Genomic DNA, 18,790 nt, shown 5'->3' with positions numbered 1-18,790 from the left:
TTTCATGAAAGTTTCTTTGACACACCATGATGTAGCCTCTATCTCTAAGTTCCTATGGATCTATCAACAACGATTTATATTTTCCAATTTATCTATGTTTGTTGTAGCCTTGTGTTTGATTAGCCTATTTTATCCAACAATTAGGTTGATGACCTTCTCCTCTTTATCTTGTTTTGAGATTGAACGAATGGTAACAATTATGTTTGCACAAAAAAAAAGTCTATGACCAACCAATCAAGGTTGAGAAATTTGAAGAAAATTAATTTGACATAATTAATAAAATAATAGAAAATTATAAGCACGTAAATATATGAATCTCAAGTAATTCAAAGATGAAAATATAAATTAAATAAAACAATCTAAAACTATTACAATAAATTTTAAAGTACAGTATTAGAAAAAGAAGATGCATATATTGATCTTCCATTTTTTTTGGGGTCAACATATTAATCATCTCTATTCCAAACTGAAAAGGTAGAAAGTAGGCGTATATTTTGGTTTAAAAAAATAAGGAAAATTTGTCTTCCTATTAAAAAAGTTTGACCAATAGAACAAAGTTGAAAACAATATTTTTGAATAAATTATTTTGTTAGATGAATAATATGAGATGATCTATGTTTATATAGAAGTTCATATTTACATTTTTTTTAGAATTAACAATTTTCTGTATATTTTCCTTAATCCTTTTTCTATTTTATGAGAAAATTTATTCTAATGAGCTCATTGTTTTTTTAAAATTTTTTTGCTTCCCACTACTATCGTTCGACGATAAGAACGCTTTCTGTTTAGTCGATCTAGTATTATATAATCTCTGTTGTTATCTTGCGTTTGTGTATTAATCTTTTTTTTTATGCTACATGTCCTACAAATTAATAGAAATGATAATAACACCGTGAGAAATTTGTTAATACCAAAAACTTTAGTTATTATGCATAAGAAACTTTGTTAACACTTCAAAGTCAAAGATTGCGTAGTATGCATTATGAAATTGAGAAACGAAACAAAATTCAAAAAAACGACGACGAAAACATGTGGTAATATCAAAGAATATTTTTATATATATAGTTGCTTCGATTAGACAACAAACAAATTACTTTCGAGACTTGTTCAAGAACGATGATGTGTCAAACAAAGAAGAAAATTTTACCAAGAAAAACAAAGCTAGTCGAAATTATTATATTGGGTAAAAATATGTTATCATCTATTTGCTTATATAGGGTGTATTTACAATCATTTTCCTTTTGGGATTAACAAAGTTTTTTTTAAAAAATAAAAAGATTACAATTATATTATGCATCGTTTTACCAAACTTGAAAACTGTGATTTATGATCGTTAAAATTGACATATGTCACGATATGATGAGTTACTAACTTTGATATGTGATTTCTGATCGTTAAAACTAACACGTGTCACGATCTGGTGAATTTTTAATTTTGATCTCTAATCATTAAAACTGACACGTGTCACGATCTGGTGAGTTTTTAATTTTGATCTAATCGTTAAAACTAACACGTATTACGATCTGGTGAGTTACTAAATTTGAGAATCAAACTTTATATAATAAAATATAAAAATACATATAATTAATGGTATGAAAAAATACATTTTTTTTTTTTTCTCAAAGTTATTACTTACTAGATCGAAAATTTAGTGGAATTTTCAAGGTGTTGTGTCCAAAATGGAACACTCGAATAAAATCAGCTTAACCATAGAAGATGATTAGATATGTTTTGCTAGGGGTTGGCACAAAAACCGAACCAAACCAAACTGAAATAAATGGTTTGGTTTGGTTATGGTTAAGTCTAAAAATCTGTTTGGTTTTTATTTTAATTAACCATTTGGTTTAGGTTTGGTCTGGTTAAAAATCGTAAAACCGAATGGTTTTTTTGGTTTTTTATAAAAAATTTAGATAATTAGATATAATTAGTTTCTTCAACTTATAAATTTATATTGTATAACAATATCAATAATTTTTTTCCTTTATTGGGCTTATAATTATTGATCTCCAAGTTTTTTTTTCTGATTTTCTTTTTCAATAGCCTTTAATTTTTAAAAGTTTAAATTTTAATTAACTATTTGGGTTTACAAAACTATATTTGGATTTTATTTTTTGAATTATGTTTAGATTTTACATTTATGCTTATTTTTTAGTGATGTATCAACTATCTATTTTTTAAAATATGGAATAACCGTTAAAAACCGGGACCAAACTGTTATAGGTATGGTTTTATATGGTTTCATTTTGATAAAACCAAAAAAACCGAACCGTAACCAAACCGAATTACATATGGTTTCTATATGGTTCAATTTTTATAAAATCAAAAAAACCGTAAACCGAAAAAACCGAACCGAAACCAAACCGAATGCTCATCCCTATGTTTTCTCACATGATTATTTTACTTAATTAGTTTGTAAATGTGTAAAATACGAGGGAACTTAGATCATATTATCTCAAAACATAAAGAAATACATTTATTTATACTAAAATAGTACTAACTTGATCAGGTATAATGTATCCTTAAAAAATTGTTGAACCGGAAAGTAAACCAAAAATGTTTCAACTAAACCAAAAATGTTTCAAACCTAAAGAAAAATAAACTCTAACCAAACTAAACCGGAAACATATTTACCAAATCTCTCAATTCACAAAAAAATTTCAGTCACACCACTGAATGAAAAAAAAAAAATCGCGATGGCGACCAAGTCAAAACCCCAGTCTCTCTCAGCGCGTTGCTCCTCGCCGCCGCGAACTCGCTCCAAACCACTACCGGAAACCAATCCCTCGCCGCGAACCCGCTCCAAACCGCTACCGGAAACCAATCCCTCGCCGCGTACTCACCCCGAAGCTTTACCAAAACCCAATTTCCCTCCGACTCCACGGACGCCGGCTTCACTAGGAGCAATCACACCCATCGTAAAAACAAAATCCGTCACATTATCCGACTGGTGGCTAACAAGAAAAGGAAAAGATAAGGAGAAGAAAGCTCTGTGTATCACAGGTTTCGAATCTGACGTGAGACTCTTTTCATCAGGAACAATACTCAAAAGGCATAACAGTGTAACTCTCGAATCAGTAGATGGGATTACCATTTCCATCAGTGGTTTCATCAACCGAGCTCGTAGTATGGAGAACGGTGTTTCTGAGGAGGTTTGTAATCGTTTCCTTTTAGGGTTTCCGTTTAACTGGGAAGATTACAATGAGGAGAATGTTGTTGATGAAGATAGAGGTTTTGTTGTTTCGTTTAATGATGTTCCTGTGAATAGGATACAGGATCTTAGTTTCGTTGATGGTTATTTGAAAGACAGGATCTTGGTTGATGTTGTTGCTAGTTTAAGGGATATGGTTTGTCCTAAATCTGATGAGAAGAAGAAATCGGTTGTTGAGGATGAGAGTTTGGTTTCGAGTGCTGTTGTTGTGGGAGTGAAGACTAGAGCCATGCGACGGAGAGATGAGTTTGAGTCTTCTTCTAGTGGAAAGAGACCAGTTTGCACTAGGTCTACAAAGAGGAAGAAGAAATTAGCTTAGTGGTTTCATTGACATTGTTCTTTAACTCTCATTTTTGTATGAAATTTTATGAGAATGTCCAAAAAGAGGAGAGAGTATAAAGAAGCTTCATTGATATTGTTGTTTAACTCAACTTTCACCATTGTGTATGAAACTCTAAGAGAATTTTTAAACTCAACTCAGCCTAGAATTGTTGTTAATTCATGTTCTTCTTTGACTACATTCCTAAACATTTGGATCTTGGACCTTCAGAACAGGTTTTGCAATGTTAGTTTTTGTACCCGACAAAAATGAAACATAGTTCGATGGATTCACAATCTATGCAAATATTAGAAAGAAAATGATCTTTTTTTTAAACATTTGTCTATCTACACTTTTTTTTGTAGGTTTGGTCATATAGGTTTTAATTTGCTTTTTAATCTAATTTTGCCCTCATTGTTCAAAACGAAAAAAAAATATATAAATAAATTTTGAAAGTAAATTTATGTCCAAAAGTAAGAAAACAAAATAGAAACCTAAGCCTCTAATTTACTGAGAGATTTCTACAAGACTAAAGCCCTTTTTTCATTTTCTCTTTTAGGAAGTCGTAAAAAAACAAACCGAACATCAGTGACATCGACGGCGGCGACTGCGGTGACATCTTCGTCTTGTTGTCGTGATTCATCGACGGCGGTGAGTCTTTTTCCCTCCTTTGCTCATCTGGACGAAGCTTAATTCTTGTTTTGTCCTATTGTTGATTTGTCTTTCTCTTGTTCTTGCGATTCATCAATTTTTTTGTTTCCTCCCTTTAATCGGTTAATGTCCTTTGCTTCTGTTCACATCATATGAAATTGGTATTCATATTGCAGTGTAAATCTTTTAAGTTTTCTCATCTTGATTTCGTTAGTTTTAATCGCTCAATTTCGATGAAAAGTATGAAATTTTAAATGGTCAATTTCTCAATTTTACCAAATCGGGAAAACCAAAATTTCGAGGTTGTTTTTGTTTGTTTAATCTTGATTTCAACCTAGAATTGTATAATTTTAAGTAAATTAGCAAATTTTCAGTATGGATTTCTCTTGAACATTTATCCATGTTGATCGAATATTGTTTGTTTAACTGTGGAAATTTTTTGGTATGTTTAACTTTTATCCTTTTGTAATCTCGATTTGAATCCACAATTGTATTATTATAAGTACACTTAACAACGTTTCAATGATTTTCTTAATAATGTGATAATGATGAGGATGAAGCTCTCGATTTTCTGATTTTTCACTATTGTATAAGACTTTGAATTCTTGTTTTGCATCTAACTGATTAGTAATCAAGGTTTTGTGTTCTTAATTCATAGTTTTAAGAATTCGTATTATATTGTTTTTGAAAATTTGACTCTTTCTATCTCAAGAAATCGAGTAAGAATCTCATGTCTTTGTTGATTTTTGTTATGATTTCAGAGGTGTTTTCTTCTCTCATTGCTTCTTAGCTTGTCACAACTTTGCTTTTTGCATCTTCACCGCTTAACAGGTATGTAGAATTCTATTACATGCTTTTTTTAAAACCAGTTATCATGTCTAAATATGTTAGCATGTTGATTATTATAATGCATTAGTTTCTTGCCATTATGTCAATTTGTTTACTCGATTTGTATCTTACGATCATGATTTATAGATATGTCAGATATGATGCATTAGTTTCTTGCGATCATGTCCAGATTTGAACCAGATTTTTTACTCGATTTCAATTTTTTTGCATGCTGATTATTATACTTTCTTACTTTCATAAGCTTATGTAATTTTTAAAAAACTCTATTTCAAATTGGAAATGTTAGTTTTTATGATTCCTTAGTTTCATAAGGTTATGTAATTTTTTAAAAACTCGATTTCAATATTTGATCTTCTTAGTTCAGGAAACCTCTCTATATCAGTCATGACCCTCTTCATATTCTCTTTGCAGTCAATTATATTCTTCAGAGACTGACCATGGCTGAGAGCATGTTCTGATCATAAGTCGCAAATGTCATTGTCCTCAACAAAAGCACCATCAGAATCTCATACAAGTAAGAGCCAAAGTAAAGTTTTTTTCTTAATACAACTGTGATTGTCTGATTGTCTAATTAAAAGTCGTATCTCATTTGGTTATAAAAATTGTATCTCGTTTGGTTATAATTTATTATAACTTACATTTATAAACTTGTTTTTTTTTTTTCAAATTCCTGTTTGCATCTAAATGATTAGTAGTCATAGTTTTCTTGTTCTTAAATCATACTTGTAGTAATCTGTTTTTTTTGTTTTGCAAAATTGAAGTCTCATATCTTTGTTGATTTATTTCAGTTGTGGCTAGTTTATAGTAATTCATCTTTTACTATATTCGGCAGGAATGGAACAATTGAAGTATCCTAAGCGGCTTATGGAAAATGGAAGTGAGCCACAAGTTGGGCAGATTAATAACTCATGTCGAATGTCTATTTTGAAAAAAATCAAGAATGCATTACCAGAGGAGTATGAGATTGTGAAGGGTGATCCAGTTTTCACAAGTATTTTTGCATTGTATGAGAATGGTCTTGGGTACTCAGCTCGGTTGATACACAACATCATGTGTAGGCAGTTGGTGACTAAGCGAAGACATGAGCTGTGGTTTGTGTTTGGTAAGAAGCCGCTTAGATTTTCGATGCAAGAATTTCATGCAATTATTGGGCTAAAGTTCATGATGATTTTAGTGGTGATTCAGAGGAATGGACAGATGATAATGGGTTTTGGAGTAAATTGTTGAAGAGAGGTGGTATCATTACCATTCAAAGTTTGATGAAGACCCACCTTGAAGAAGCTCCATCGGGGAGAAAAAAAGAAGATAAGATTCGGTTTGTGTATGTTTGTGTAATTGCTGGGTTGGTAGTGGCTAAGGATGAGAAGAAAGCTATACCACATTCATACATCAAGCTGGTCATGGATCTTGAGAAGGTTAGGAGTTATCCTTGGGGTCTTGTAGCTTTTGACCATTTTGTAACCTTACAATTGTTTTTCGTTTACAGAAACATTTAATTGGGTCCAACCTTACTTGATCGAGAATTGTTTGACCGAGTCATGATGGACAACAAATGGCTTGGAAACGAGGTACGTGTCAATATTTTGAAAAATCATACTTTATATTTTCCAAAAGAACGTCAAACCTTATTTTAAGTTGTACAAACCTCTTTCTTTAAATATTTTCAGGAAATGGATGCAATGATGTATATATTTCGGGAGCATACATCTTTAGGCCGCTTAAAGTTGGATCGTGTTGGTTTCATGAATTGTCAGTTTAGCTTGCACATCAAAAGCGAGTACTTCAAGTTTAGATCGGCAGGACGAACCCACACTTGGAATAAACTTTTGTTAGGCTATGCCAAAGGTGAATTGCCATCTCATGGAAAGACAGGAAAAAGCTAGGCTGTAGATTTATAGCATGTCTACAAGGGAGTTTTCCTATGCTGAACTTTCCACATGAACAAGTCCTTCTTTCTAAGTCAACAATGTAATCTACTCCATTACCTTTAACCTGCAACATGGATCTGCTCATCGGATAACCGTTCATGAATTTACCTTTCTCTATTCTTCTTGAAATCTTTTTCTCCACCTCAACAGTTAAAGAATCTTTTTGCTTTGCACTTAACTCTCTACTCTCATAAAACCAATGTGTCATCATTTCTCTGATGCTGTCTAACAAAGGAATTATTGGATACTCTCTGGGTGACCTCAAAGCTGCATTGATTGACTCAGCCGCATTGTTGGTGTTAATGTCATATCTATAACCCGGAAAATGACAGCGAGCCCATTTTCTCACATTGGCTTCCTCTAGATAACTTTCAATAGCAGGACTAATATTGTTAATTCGCGCAAACTCTTTCTCAAACTCAGCAACTCTATAAGCTTTTGATGCTTTTGCAACCATACCAGCGACACCTCTGCCCTTATTATATGTTATCACATTACTAATCAAGTGGTGGATGCAAATACCATGTTTAGCCAATGGGTAGATGTTTCCAATTGATTTAGCAATCGATGTATGTCTATCTGACACAAATGATAAACCTTCTTCATCAGCTATAACCATCTTAAGTTGCATAAAAAACCACTCCCATGAACAATCATTCTCAGAATCAGCAATTCCAAATGCAATTGGATACAAATTGGAGTTACCATCTACAACTGTAGCAACTAGTAGAACTCCTTTGTATTTATTCTTCAAAAATGTTCCATCAACTACTATCAATTTCCGCATTGCCTTGTAGAACCCTCTTCTTGATTGACCAAAAGAAATAAATAGATATTTGAATCTTCCATCAAAGTCAATTTCGTAATTCGTGAACGTACCAGGATTCGCTTCTTGTAGCATGTGCAAGTATTTTGGTATCTTAGCATAACTTTTCTCAGGAATTCCTCTAACTTCGTTAACTGCATACTCCCGAGACTCCCAAGCTTGGTGATATGTTAGCTCGCAGCCGTACCTTGAATGAATAATATTAATTATATCACTCGGTTTAGGACCTTCCTTCACACCCTCATAGCTTTGCTTAATGAGATGTCCAATTGTTCTTGCAGATGGAGTCCTACAAAATGATTTTTTTTTTGAAGGAGCACATGTCTGGTTACCCACAAACTTGTTGATTTCGAAATATGTAGATGGTTGTAAACACTCAGTCCGGAGCCTCCAATTACAAGCACTATCAATGCAGCGTATACACCACCATCTCTTATCAGATTTTGTAATCTTGTAGTCGCAGTTATATTTCATTGCATACATTTCCATAGTAGCCTGTAAAGCTTCCTTACTGCTAAAATATTCGTCCTTCTTTACCATTGAATCTTCCAACTTTGAACCAGCAACATCACCAAGATTAGCATCAATAGGCTTTTCTAATACAACATCATTCAGCTTATGTGAATTCATTGACATAATTGCTACTGATTTTCCCAGATCAACTCCCACATCATCACCATCACTTGTATCATGTGGGTCCTTATTCAGATCGAAATGGACTTTACTCCTATCATCATCAACTATTCCTTTGAATGTAGCACACAACTGAATCATGTTTTTCCTTTTCAGATATGCAAGAAAATTTTTCATTCCCCTATCATTTGTCAATACAACGGGAGGAAAATCAACTTTAACCTCTGTGGGTAAATAACTGAATTCCACATCAAACATACTTTGCTCTATTTCATTGTCTTCTGAAACCATCACCTTCAACTCTTCAAGAGACGTAGTGGGTTGCAAAGTCAGTAATCTCACACGTTTTTCTTCATCATCAATAAATCTCCACTTCTTGTTGGCATCCAGTGTCCATACACCACAAGTAACGTAGATTTGCATCGTAAACAGGTAAGTGAAATTTTCGTGGAAGGTGGAAGAGACGGTAAACAACCGATCACGATATCATAAGTTATGTCGAATGTCAATTTTTGCTGTTTTTGTCTTTCTTCTAAACTATTTAGAATACACATTCTAAAATATATTAAAACATATCTAAACAATAAATACAAAATCGTAACCATAAATTACGATTATTCAAAAAATATTCACTTTCCTTATTTAATTTATTTTCTTTCTATTTCTATGGTATTCTAAGTTTTACAGATTATAAATTCTAAATTATTTACGATATATCTTTTACTTCTTTTAGTATACAGGGTAAAACGTGGAAACTATATTTTGAATTGATGTAGAATGAAGAAAAATGTAGAATACATATTCTTAATTTTGTAGAACATACAAAATTCACGTTTTTGAAGTTTTTAGATCAAATTTCGGTCTAAACTTCGTAGAACATGTACAAACTGTATAATAAATGGTCTAAATGTTTCAGAACTTGGAAAAATCGTAGAAAATCATTTCTGAACAATTTAGACCAAAAATCATCAATTTACAAACTGATTTTTGACACCCAAAATTTTTTTTTTCAAAATTTTGTTTGCACAATTGTATACTAACATGGGTTTTCTATTTGTTTTTTTTGTTAAAACTATTAAAAACTTCACTATATCTATTAGTAAGGGTATTTTCGTCACAAATAACAATCTCAAAAAATAAAGTGTATATTGACAAAGTTTTTAAAAAACCTCCTTTATTTCTAAATTTCCCTTTTTTTTTTACAATGCAGATAAGAAATAATAAATTTTCACATTATTTTTGATTGGTCAAAGGTAGCATCCTAAAAATGAGGTTGATCAAAGGATTCACCAAAATACTCGGACATGTGTCCACTACACACGGACAAAAGCTTCTTCTCTCTTCTTTGTCTGATCTTAGAAAGTTTTCAGTTTTTTACACCTACATCAAGTTGATGAATCGGTCATGTTTGATTCTTCTTCTTCTTCTTCTTCTTCTTCTTCATTAGGACAAAAAAGATGTTGCAGAGAGCAGCGAGCAATGCGTATTCGTGGTGGTGGGCCAGCCACATACGTACAAAGCAATCCAAATGGCTCGAACACAATCTTCAAGGTATGTTCCAATCTTTCCTGAGCATTTGTGTCATTAACAAAGAAATAATCGCTGGTGTGTTGTAGATATGGAAGAGAAGGTAGAATATACTCTTAAGATTATAGATGAAGATGGAGACACTTTTGCCAAAAGAGCTGAGATGTATTACCTTAAAAGGCCAGAGATTGTTAATTTCGTGGAGGAAGCTTTTAGATCGTACCGGGCATTAGCTGAACGTTATGATCATTTATCTAGGGAGCTTCAAAGCGCAAACCGCACAATCGCCACAGCTTTCCCTGAACATGTTCAGTTTCCCATGGAAGATGATAGTGATGATAACGAAGATTATGAAGGGAATCTGCGGAGACCGCCTAAGCATCTTCATCTTATTCCCAAAGGAAGCAACATACCTGAAGTCCCGGATATTCCAATGAAGAAAGATTTCAGGAGTCAGTCTATGATGTTGTCTAGAAAAGGACCAGCTGGTCTGAGGACAGTATCTTCTGCACTAGCTAAGCGGGAAGCGGCGGTTGTGAGTTCGGGATTGAGTAAAGAAGAGGGCTTGGAGGAGATTGATAAGCTTCAGAAGGGGATTTTGGCATTGCAGACTGAGAAGGAGTTTGTGAGGAGCTCTTATGAGCAGTCTTATGAGAGGTATTGGGATTTGGAAAAGGAAGTGACAGAGATGCAGAAGAAGGTTTGTAACTTACAAGATGAGTTTGGTCTTGGTGCTGCGATTGCTGATAGTGATGCTAGGACCTTGATGGCGAGCACCGCCTTGAGCTCTTGTAAGGACACACTTGCTAAGCTAGAGGAGAGACAGAAGCAGTCTGTTGAAGAAGCAGAAATTGAGAAGGGAAGGATCAAGACTGCTAAAGAAAGGTTTGATGCATTGAGGAACAAGTTTGAGAAATCAGAAAGCGATGATCATGATGAGGTTATTATGACAGAAACAGAAGAAGGTGCTGTGGTTCAAGAATCGAGCTATGAATCTGAGAAAGAAGAATCAAACGAGAATTTTACTATTGTGAAACTTGCAGAGAAGATTGATGATCTTGTGCATAGGGTTGTTTCATTGGAGACCAATGCCTCGTCTCATACTGCATTGGTGAAGACATTAAGATCAGAGACAGATGAGTTACATGAACATATCCGTGGTCTAGAGGAGGACAAGGCGTCTCTTATTTCAGATTCCACGGAAATGAAACAGAGGATAACAGTGCTTGAAGAGGAGCTGAGAAATGTTAGAAAACTATTCCAGAAAGTGGAAGATCAAAACAAGAATCTACAGAACCAATTCAAGGTAGCCAATAGGACCGCTGAAGATTTATCTGGCAAGTTGCAAGATGTGAAGATGGATGAAGATGTCGAAGGAGCTGGAATTTTCCAGGAACTGCCAGTTATTTCAGGATCAGAAGATTCTCGCGATGAATTGAAGTCAATCTTAACAGAGACTGGAGTGAGGAGGAGTATGGAGGGTAGGAAGAAAGATGCAGAAACTGTAGTTAGAGAGGGTGAAGACGGTGGTGGAAGATCTCAAGAAGAGAAATCAGAGATGAAAGATTCTTTTGCTTTATCAGAAACCGCGAGCACTTGTTTCGGAACAGAAGCAGAAGATCTGGTGACGGAAGACGAAGATGACGAGACGCCAAACTGGAGGCAGTTGTTACCAGATGGCATGGAGGATAGAGAAAAGGCTCTGTTAGATGAATACACATCAGTGCTAAGGGATTATAGAGAAGTAAAGCGAAAGTTAGGTGACGTTGAGAAGAAGAACCGGGAAGGATTCTTTGAGCTAGCATTACAGTTGAGAGAACTCAAGAATGCTGTTGTGTACAAAGACGTAGAGATTGATTCATTACGCCAAAAACTCAACTCGCCAGGGAAAGATTCACCACATCAAACAGAAGGAAATAACCAGTTGGAACATGATCAAGGACAGCACGAAAGTGTGAGCATCTCCCCAACTTCTAACTTTTCGGTTTCCACTACGCCGCATCATCAAGGAGGAGATGTGAAGAGAACACCTGGAAGAACAAAGCCTAATGAGGTTAGAGTGAAATTTGCAGATGTTGATGACAGCCCGAGAACAAGAATATCAACTGTTGAAGACAAAGTACGTGCTGATATTGACGCAGTGTTGGAAGAGAATCTCGAGTTCTGGTTAAGATTCAGCACATCAGTACATCAGATACAGAAGTACCAGACAACAGTTCAAGATCTGAAGTCAGAGCTATCGAAACTGAGAATCGAAAACAAGCAACAGCTGGAATCTCCGAGAAGTAGTAGTAATACTGCAGGTGCATCAGAAGCAAAGCCTATCTATAGACACCTAAGAGAGATTCGAACAGCTCTACAGTTATGGCTAGAGAACAGCGCAGTTCTTAAAGATGAACTCCAGGGAAGGTATGCATCGTTAGCTAATATTCAAGAAGAGATCGCAAGAGTCACTTCTCAATCGGGTGGCAGTAAAGTCAGTGATTCAGAGATTAGTGGTTATCAAGCTGCAAAGTTCCATGGAGAGATACTTAACATGAAGCAGGAGAACAAAAGGGTCTTGACTGAACTTCAATCGGGTCTTGATCGTGTAAGAGCGTTGAAAACTGAAGTAGAGAGAATTTTGAGTAAACTGGAAGAGAATCTTGGGATATCAAGTGCAACCGAAGCAAGAACAACTCCGAGTAAGAGCTCGTCGAGTGGAAGACCAAGGATTCCATTACGGTCATTCTTGTTTGGTGTCAAGTTAAAGAAGAATAGACAACAGAAGCAATCTTCTTCGTCCCTCTTCTCTTGTGTCAGTCCATCTCCAGGTCTGCATAAGCAGTCTAGTTACAGTAGGCCACCTGGAAAGCTCCCAGAATAATCCATCAATCATGTCTTTTGTTATCTTATTTTTCAGTACGTTGTTTTTCTAGCTTTTCTGTCTTGTACCTGTGGAAGAACCAATGAGATGCAAATCAAAGTGTATGTTTTTGCTTTCACTGTTTTCTGAACTTTGAATATCTCTTTGGAGACTTTGAAGTAAATTAAAACCCATATTACTAATTAGTAGTAAGAACCTTATATTTAGGAGGTCCTACTGTACATCATCATATTCTTGTCTGAGTCCTAAGAAAAAAACATTAATGAAAGCACCAAAACAATGCAGTAAATGAACTACAACTCCTTCTGCCTGGTCCCTGTCACGGCTGCAACATCTTGACTTTCCCTGTTACTTGCTTCATCTTTGGATTTTGATTCAGCTGTAGCTACAACTAGAGTTGACGCCGTGGTAATACTTTCTTTTTCAGGTGGTTTATCCAACGAACTCTTATCGGTGCAAATGTCAACTACTTGGTTTTTCTTAGGCATAAGACTAGGAGGAGTCTCCACTTTTGATGTGCTAATCACTGAATTTGTTGGGAAGGTTTTATTTGCCGGAAGAGTTGTTGTAACCAACGGGCTTGTTCTGTTTCCCTGAGATTGCTCTTTTTGTACACCAACCGGCTTGGCAAATGTATTAACTGCCGCTCCAACACTTGGCTTTGGTGGCATTAAAGTAGTTGCAGGAATTCTCTGTGTAGAGACCAACCTTGACGATGCAAAACTAGGAGGAACTGAATTATTCTGGATTGTAGATCCTTTGGAGAGAGGAGCCATAAGTGAAGGTTTATTAGGGGGTGATGAAGATATTGTGTGGTTTGGGCTTCCATTAACTGCATGCCTTGAATTCAAAGTTCCAAATGATTTAGTGTTACTGGCAATAGCTGAAACACTCTTTACAGGGTCAGCCTTTGGTGCTGATAGAATATTTGATGGACGAGGCACAGAGGCTGCAGGAGCGGCTTTTACAGGCTCAGCCTTTGGTGCTGATATAATACCTGGTGGACGAGGCAAAGAGGCTGCAGAAGCGGGTTTTAGAGGCTCAGCGTTTGGTGCTAGTATCATACCTGGACGGGGACCAGAGGCTGCAGGTGCAGCGGGTTTTACAGGCTCCGCCTTTGGTGCTGATTGAATACCTGATGGACGAGATGCTGCAGAAGTGGTGGTTTTTACAGGCTCAGGCTTTGGTGCTGGTATAATACCTGAGAGACGAAGTAAAGAGGCTGCAGAAGCGGCGGTTTTTACAGTCTCAGCCTTTGGTACAGAAATGATACCTGATGGACGAGGCACAGAGGCTGCCGAAGCGGCTTTTACAGGCTCAGCATTCAGTGCTGATGATATACCAGAAGGACGAGGCAAAGAGGCCGTGGAAGAGGTTTTTACGGGTTCGACCTTCGGCACCAACACAGAAACAGCATTCTTTCCTGGTTCAGTCTTTGGCACTGATACAGCAGTTGCCAGGCCAGACATACAGGCTGCCGCAGCTACTGAATTAGCTGTTACTAGTGCTGCTCTCGATGTGGAATTTGTTGTTGTCTTCTTTGCAGGAACTCGAGATTTTGCAGTTGGAGCTGGTGTAGCTGCCCGTGGCAAAGCTTGAACTTGTGGCTGAGACTTTTGTTGACTTTGCAATGTACCACTGTTGGCACCATTGGCTTGTGCTCCTGTGATGGTACCAGATGAAGGCAATGGAGGTGTACCTAAACAAACACAGTCAAATTGACAAATCTAATTGAGAAAAGCGTTGGGGCTTAAACAATTTCAATTTTGCAATAAAAAACAATCTAAACAAGTATAGCATATAGCATAGCATACACGAACTAATATATAGTATAATAAGCTGGAAAGGATAGATTGTTACTCGTACCTACTGCAAGTTTTTTTGCGGGTACCCGATTTCCCACCGCTAAAGATAATGCACGATTAGCTGCCATTTGTGCTTCTGTTCGCTGTAGGCCAGTTTGGGTAGAAGTGTTTGAAGTATCACACCTTCTCCTTATAGCCCCCCACCGCTGCAAAAAAGAAAATTCAATTTGTAACCACCAATTCAATTGCAAATGTATGCTAATAAAAAGCATCACATATGCCCATAAAATATCTACAAAAATGGTGGACAGAGAAGATTATTTCATTCTACAGCTATCTTCTATGTTTTTGAGAGATTTCATATCATTTAGAGATCCGTTGCCGGGATTTGAACCCGGGAAAACTGGGGGAACCCCACATCAAGACCAAACTAGATGACAACGGATTTATTTCTAAAGTATGACCACACTGTTGATAGAGTATTCGATAAAGAAGAGAGTGATAATGCCACCTAGTTGCATCTAGAAAAAAAGTGACACTCAGATAATGGTTTTTTAAGCAGGTAGTAATACCCAGAACAAGGCACTAACTGAAAAAGACGAGGAAGGGACTGCAGTACACTCTAAATCATAGTTCATACCCATTTTAGTTATAGAGAAATTAGAGAGCCACTACATTGAGCTCAAATTCCTTTACCATAATTCTGTGACTACGAAAATAGCTCTCTGCGTGTGATGGCAAAGAAAGACCGTGCATGTGACACAGAACAATAAACAGGAAAGAATGCATAATGTTCCTGAAGAGATAATTTTAAGCTATGAGGAAAATGAGGAAACAAGATCAGCCCAGTGAAATTAAAACCTGTGAGAGTTGTGAGGGTGTTCGCTCTCCTTCAAATTCTTCCTTAGCAATAAGGGCCCAGCTGCCTTCACCATGTCGCTTCACAGCAGCAATGAGCTCCTCATCCTCCTCAGCTGACCACTTTTTTCTTCTCTTCCGAGGAGCCATGCTACTGGGTAACCCGTTTCCAGTATGTCCCTCAGCTGCTTTCGGAAGAGAAACGGGAAAGGTGATATTCATTCCTCTTGATGACCAATACGAGTCTGATGGTTCCTGAGCACCCCTATACAGGCCGTATGGTATGTTAATGGTCATGGGAGCCTCAACAGTTGAGTCTTCTGGAATATCGGACTCACTTGGCACATAGGAAGCAGTCATCACCTTGAAAATGATAGAAAAACAGGAAACTTAGCATCAGGATCATTCTGAATTCAGAATAAGCCGATATCAATAACCACCACTTAATGATTGCTATACATTAACTGAGATTATGATCATACATAATCAGCAATTTTTTAAGCATATAACAAAATAGAAATATCAAGAATAACAGAGTAAAGGGTCAAAGGGACAGTCTAAACACACTATAATAGAAAAACATTTGAGAAAAATAATACAAAAGTAAGCACCGTGCCATCAGAAGAATCAAATTATTGGTGAAGATAATACAAAAAAATTCTACTGCATTTCATGTGCTTAACTGTTTGTCAAATAAGAAAACCCAAAAATCCAAGAAAAGGAAGACGCAATCATAATCTGCTATATCTCTCATAACTAGGGATATCAAGTCAACAAATCTCAATAAAGAATCCACCAAACCAATGCTGAATATCTAAAATACAATCTCTAAAACCACCTACATAAATCTACAAAAAATTGACTAATAGAGAAGACCTGAATGCATGGCAAATAGATATACAGCAGGATCAGAAATATCTCTCGGTAGAAAATGTCACAGAGAAACAGGACTTATGAAGCAAAATTATAGAGAATCAGCTCTTCTCTGGAAGCTGGACAAGGACATTAAGACGAAAAAAACAAGAATCTAACAAAAATTCTGTGTGATTTCCTTCTTACTTTTACATGCGCAACAGCTTCTGTTACTACATCAACACTGACTGCAGGGGAAGCTTCCAATTCACACTCCATATCACTATCATCATTCTGCACAAGCAAGTTCGTTAAAATTTGCAAAACTACGTCTATCACATGATACATAAATTCATTCTACCTTACACCTAAATGCTACTCAGCAAGAAGTTTCAATATCATCCGACAAATTAACTCGCAAAAAAATTAGAACTTTCACATCAATATTAAGAATAACAGCTACTCATTAGATACTATCTCCTAGGAAAAATGCAACTATACAGTCAACATAGAATGCAAAAAACAATGAGAACTAATGCAAACAAAAAGACATTAGACAAACCAGAAGTTGAGCATTATCTTCCACAGGGAGAAGAGAATCTCTATAAGCAAGATGCCGCCATAGCAACTGATATTCTCTAGCATTAGTAATTCCAGTACTAGTCTTCTTCACTAACTCATTCCAATCCATCTTAGTATCAGCATAATAAGCCATTTCTTGTAGCAACCTCAGTATCGTCGCAGTATCATATCTGCAAACAAAAAAAAAAAAAAAAAAGAGGTTTAAAATCACGAGCCGCCTCAAATTGAAATCGGAATATTAAAACGAAAGTTTGGAAAAGAGACCTCTGCAAAAGAGTGGCGATGTCTTCTTCACTGATGAACTCTAGCCTCTTCTTATTATTAGTACTCTTATCAACCATCTTTGCTCGTGGTTTTGTAACCAGCAAATCTCACATGTTACGATTTGAGAGTCAAATCTGCAGCGACGAGACGACGATGGTATAGATTTCAGTGACAAACCCTAATTAGGATTTTGTGAGACGCTGTGATTGTAGTCCTAGAGCTGAGGGAAGCGGAAACAATTGTTACAGGAGATGGAGAAGGTGATCGATGCGATGATCGGAGAGAGGATGAGATCGTGGAAGCGCGTGTAGCTCACGCGTGCGGCTTGGGGTTTTTTTTTGTGCGACGGTGGAGGAGTACGGTTGCAGTCAGGCTCGCCGCTTGACTAGAGATATTAGAATTTACTTACGATGTTTCCAAATGACCGATTTGCCCATTGAAACTTGGAAAAGTTTCGTTTTACGGCTTTTTTTCTTTTCCTTTTTTTCTTTTTTTCTTTCTCTTTTTTTGTATAAATATTTTTTTCTTTTTGGAAACTGAGATTTATTATATGCTGTATAAAATAACTACATTAGAATTAATATATTTTTTAATATAAATTTATAATTACTCTATCCGTTTCAAAATATATGATGTTTCAGCTAAAACACGCATATTAAAAAATAACTACTTTTAAAAAGTTCAACCAATCATAAACAAGACTGTATATTATAAAATATGAAATTAATCTAAAAATTATATAAAAACTTAAAAATATTTTTTATTATAAAACAAAAATATTTCTATAATCGTCTTATATTATGAAACGGATGAAATATCAAATAAGAAATTTTCCCGCTTACAAATCATAATTTATATTGTTTTTATGAAGATAAGTGTATAAAGAGGTTGTTGGATAACTATGCGTTCATGTTGCAGTTTGGTTTTCATCCATCTGATGTGCGGGTTTAAAATTTTATAATAAAATTAAATTTAACAAAATATATTAAAATTTATTGTACGTTATTTATGAATTTTCTTTGGTATAATACACTAATTTATATTCATTTACAAATCTTTTATGTATGTTACCATTAAAAGTGTATTTTTTACACCTAGGTATAATGTATTTTACAAGTATATTCTTTACTACCACCTAGAAAATAAAACATTTCAAATAAATTATATATTACATAGTATACTAATCAATGATGTATTATCAATTTATCACAATAGTATATGACCAACCATGGAGAGAAACTCATCTCTGCCCTCCTCCCTTATGGAGAGAACCCTGAGTCCAACCTCCTACACAAATGAGAGAACCTTGGCTCCGTCTTCCGGGAGATAACCTTGGGTCCAACATTTTCCACCTTCTTCCCTTGGAAAGATAACCTAGCATCAAGCCTCCTCCACCATAGAGAACCTCGGCTCGACCCTCCTCCTCAGCTCGAACCTAGGCTCGGCTCAGCTCTCCTCCTATGTTCACGTCTTTTAGTTATCTCAAAGTAGCTTGCTCCGGCAACCGATGAAACTAAAGACCCTTTTCCAACATTACAAAATATTTTGACAATAACTAATGTTAATTTTCTCAATGTATATGTGGAAGTGTCTTTGACACACCATGATGTAGTCTCTTTTTC

General features: G+C 35.7%; 5 protein-coding genes across 6 annotated transcripts; 3 read left to right on the top strand and 2 right to left on the bottom strand.

The window, feature by feature from the left end:
- Positions 1 to 2,660: 2,660 nt before the first annotated feature.
- LOC104700860 (protein EMBRYO DEFECTIVE 1674-like) lies at positions 2,661 to 3,684 on the top strand. Its single transcript, XM_010416455.3, has one exon. The coding sequence runs from the start codon at positions 2,694 to 2,696 to the stop codon at positions 3,525 to 3,527; it is 834 nt and encodes a 277-aa protein (XP_010414757.1). The 5' UTR covers positions 2,661 to 2,693; the 3' UTR covers positions 3,528 to 3,684.
- A 385-nt stretch (positions 3,685 to 4,069) lies between these two features.
- Positions 4,070 to 7,084, top strand: LOC147941136 (uncharacterized). Its single transcript, XM_087458814.1, has 7 exons — positions 4,070 to 4,178; positions 4,940 to 5,009; positions 5,439 to 5,541; positions 5,860 to 6,129; positions 6,213 to 6,442; positions 6,514 to 6,595; positions 6,695 to 7,084. The coding sequence occupies exons 3-6, from the start codon at positions 5,499 to 5,501 to the stop codon at positions 6,541 to 6,543; spliced, it is 573 nt and encodes a 190-aa protein (XP_087314940.1). The 5' UTR covers positions 4,070 to 4,178; positions 4,940 to 5,009; positions 5,439 to 5,498; the 3' UTR covers positions 6,544 to 6,595; positions 6,695 to 7,084.
- Positions 6,816 to 8,837, bottom strand: LOC147941135 (uncharacterized). The gene has a single exon (XM_087458392.1). The coding sequence runs from the start codon at positions 8,835 to 8,837 to the stop codon at positions 6,816 to 6,818; it is 2,022 nt and encodes a 673-aa protein (XP_087314518.1).
- An 846-nt stretch (positions 8,838 to 9,683) lies between these two features.
- LOC104700858 (protein NETWORKED 2A) lies at positions 9,684 to 12,989 on the top strand. Its single transcript, XM_010416454.3, has 2 exons — positions 9,684 to 9,965; positions 10,031 to 12,989. The coding sequence occupies exons 1-2, from the start codon at positions 9,872 to 9,874 to the stop codon at positions 12,805 to 12,807; spliced, it is 2,871 nt and encodes a 956-aa protein (XP_010414756.1). The 5' UTR covers positions 9,684 to 9,871; the 3' UTR covers positions 12,808 to 12,989.
- On the bottom strand, positions 12,967 to 17,682 carry LOC104704505 (uncharacterized). 2 transcript variants are annotated; one of them, XM_087458813.1, is made up of 7 exons: positions 17,169 to 17,604; positions 16,885 to 17,074; positions 16,530 to 16,616; positions 15,474 to 15,833; positions 14,674 to 14,818; positions 14,081 to 14,506; positions 12,967 to 14,008 (listed from the first exon to the last, which is right to left on the bottom strand). In XM_087458813.1, the coding sequence occupies exons 1-7, from the start codon at positions 17,243 to 17,245 to the stop codon at positions 13,101 to 13,103; spliced, it is 2,193 nt and encodes a 730-aa protein (XP_087314939.1). In that variant the 5' UTR covers positions 17,246 to 17,604; the 3' UTR covers positions 12,967 to 13,100. The 2 variants fall into 2 exon arrangements, with proteins under 2 accessions (XP_087314939.1, XP_010418881.2); XM_010420579.3 differs by having other exon boundaries at positions 12,967 to 14,506; positions 17,169 to 17,682.
- Positions 17,683 to 18,790: the final 1,108 nt, after the last annotated feature.

Source organism: Camelina sativa, chromosome 7, assembly GCF_030686135.1.
Source record: "Camelina sativa cultivar CO46 ecotype springtype chromosome 7, ASM3068613v1".
Classification (NCBI taxonomy): domain Eukaryota; kingdom Viridiplantae; phylum Streptophyta; class Magnoliopsida; order Brassicales; family Brassicaceae; genus Camelina; species Camelina sativa.
Note: the sequence above shows the minus strand (reverse complement) of the source record. Positions and strands in the feature narration are given on the sequence as shown.

What these genes read in the sequence shown, in the direction of transcription:
- LOC104704505 (XM_010420579.3), bottom strand. Translation starts at nt 17,245, where the DNA reads ATGGTTGATAAGAGTACTAATAATAAGAAGAGGCTAGAGTTCATCAGT. An exon ending in AAGCTGTTGCGCATGTAAAA is followed by an intron (nt 15,834 to 16,529) that starts GTAAGAAGGAAA and finishes ATCATTTTCAAG; the next exon opens with GTGATGACTGCTTCCTATGT. An exon ending in CACCCTCACAACTCTCACAG is followed by an intron (nt 14,819 to 15,473) that starts GTTTTAATTTCA and finishes TCTTTTTTGCAG; the next exon opens with CGGTGGGGGGCTATAAGGAG.
- LOC104700858 (XM_010416454.3), top strand. Translation starts at nt 9,872, where the DNA reads ATGTTGCAGAGAGCAGCGAGCAATGCGTATTCGTGGTGGTGGGCCAGC. An exon ending in GCTCGAACACAATCTTCAAG is followed by an intron (nt 9,966 to 10,030) that starts GTATGTTCCAAT and finishes GGTGTGTTGTAG; the next exon opens with ATATGGAAGAGAAGGTAGAA.
- LOC147941136 (XM_087458814.1), top strand. Translation starts at nt 5,499, where the DNA reads ATGTCATTGTCCTCAACAAAAGCACCATCAGAATCTCATACAA. An exon ending in TGAGCTGTGGTTTGTGTTTG is followed by an intron (nt 6,130 to 6,212) that starts GTAAGAAGCCGC and finishes GTGGTGATTCAG; the next exon opens with AGGAATGGACAGATGATAAT. An exon ending in TGGTCATGGATCTTGAGAAG is followed by an intron (nt 6,443 to 6,513) that starts GTTAGGAGTTAT and finishes TTTCGTTTACAG; the next exon opens with AAACATTTAATTGGGTCCAA.
- LOC147941135 (XM_087458392.1), bottom strand. Translation starts at nt 8,837, where the DNA reads ATGCAAATCTACGTTACTTGTGGTGTATGGACACTGGATGCCAACAAG.
- LOC104700860 (XM_010416455.3), top strand. Translation starts at nt 2,694, where the DNA reads ATGGCGACCAAGTCAAAACCCCAGTCTCTCTCAGCGCGTTGCTCCTCG.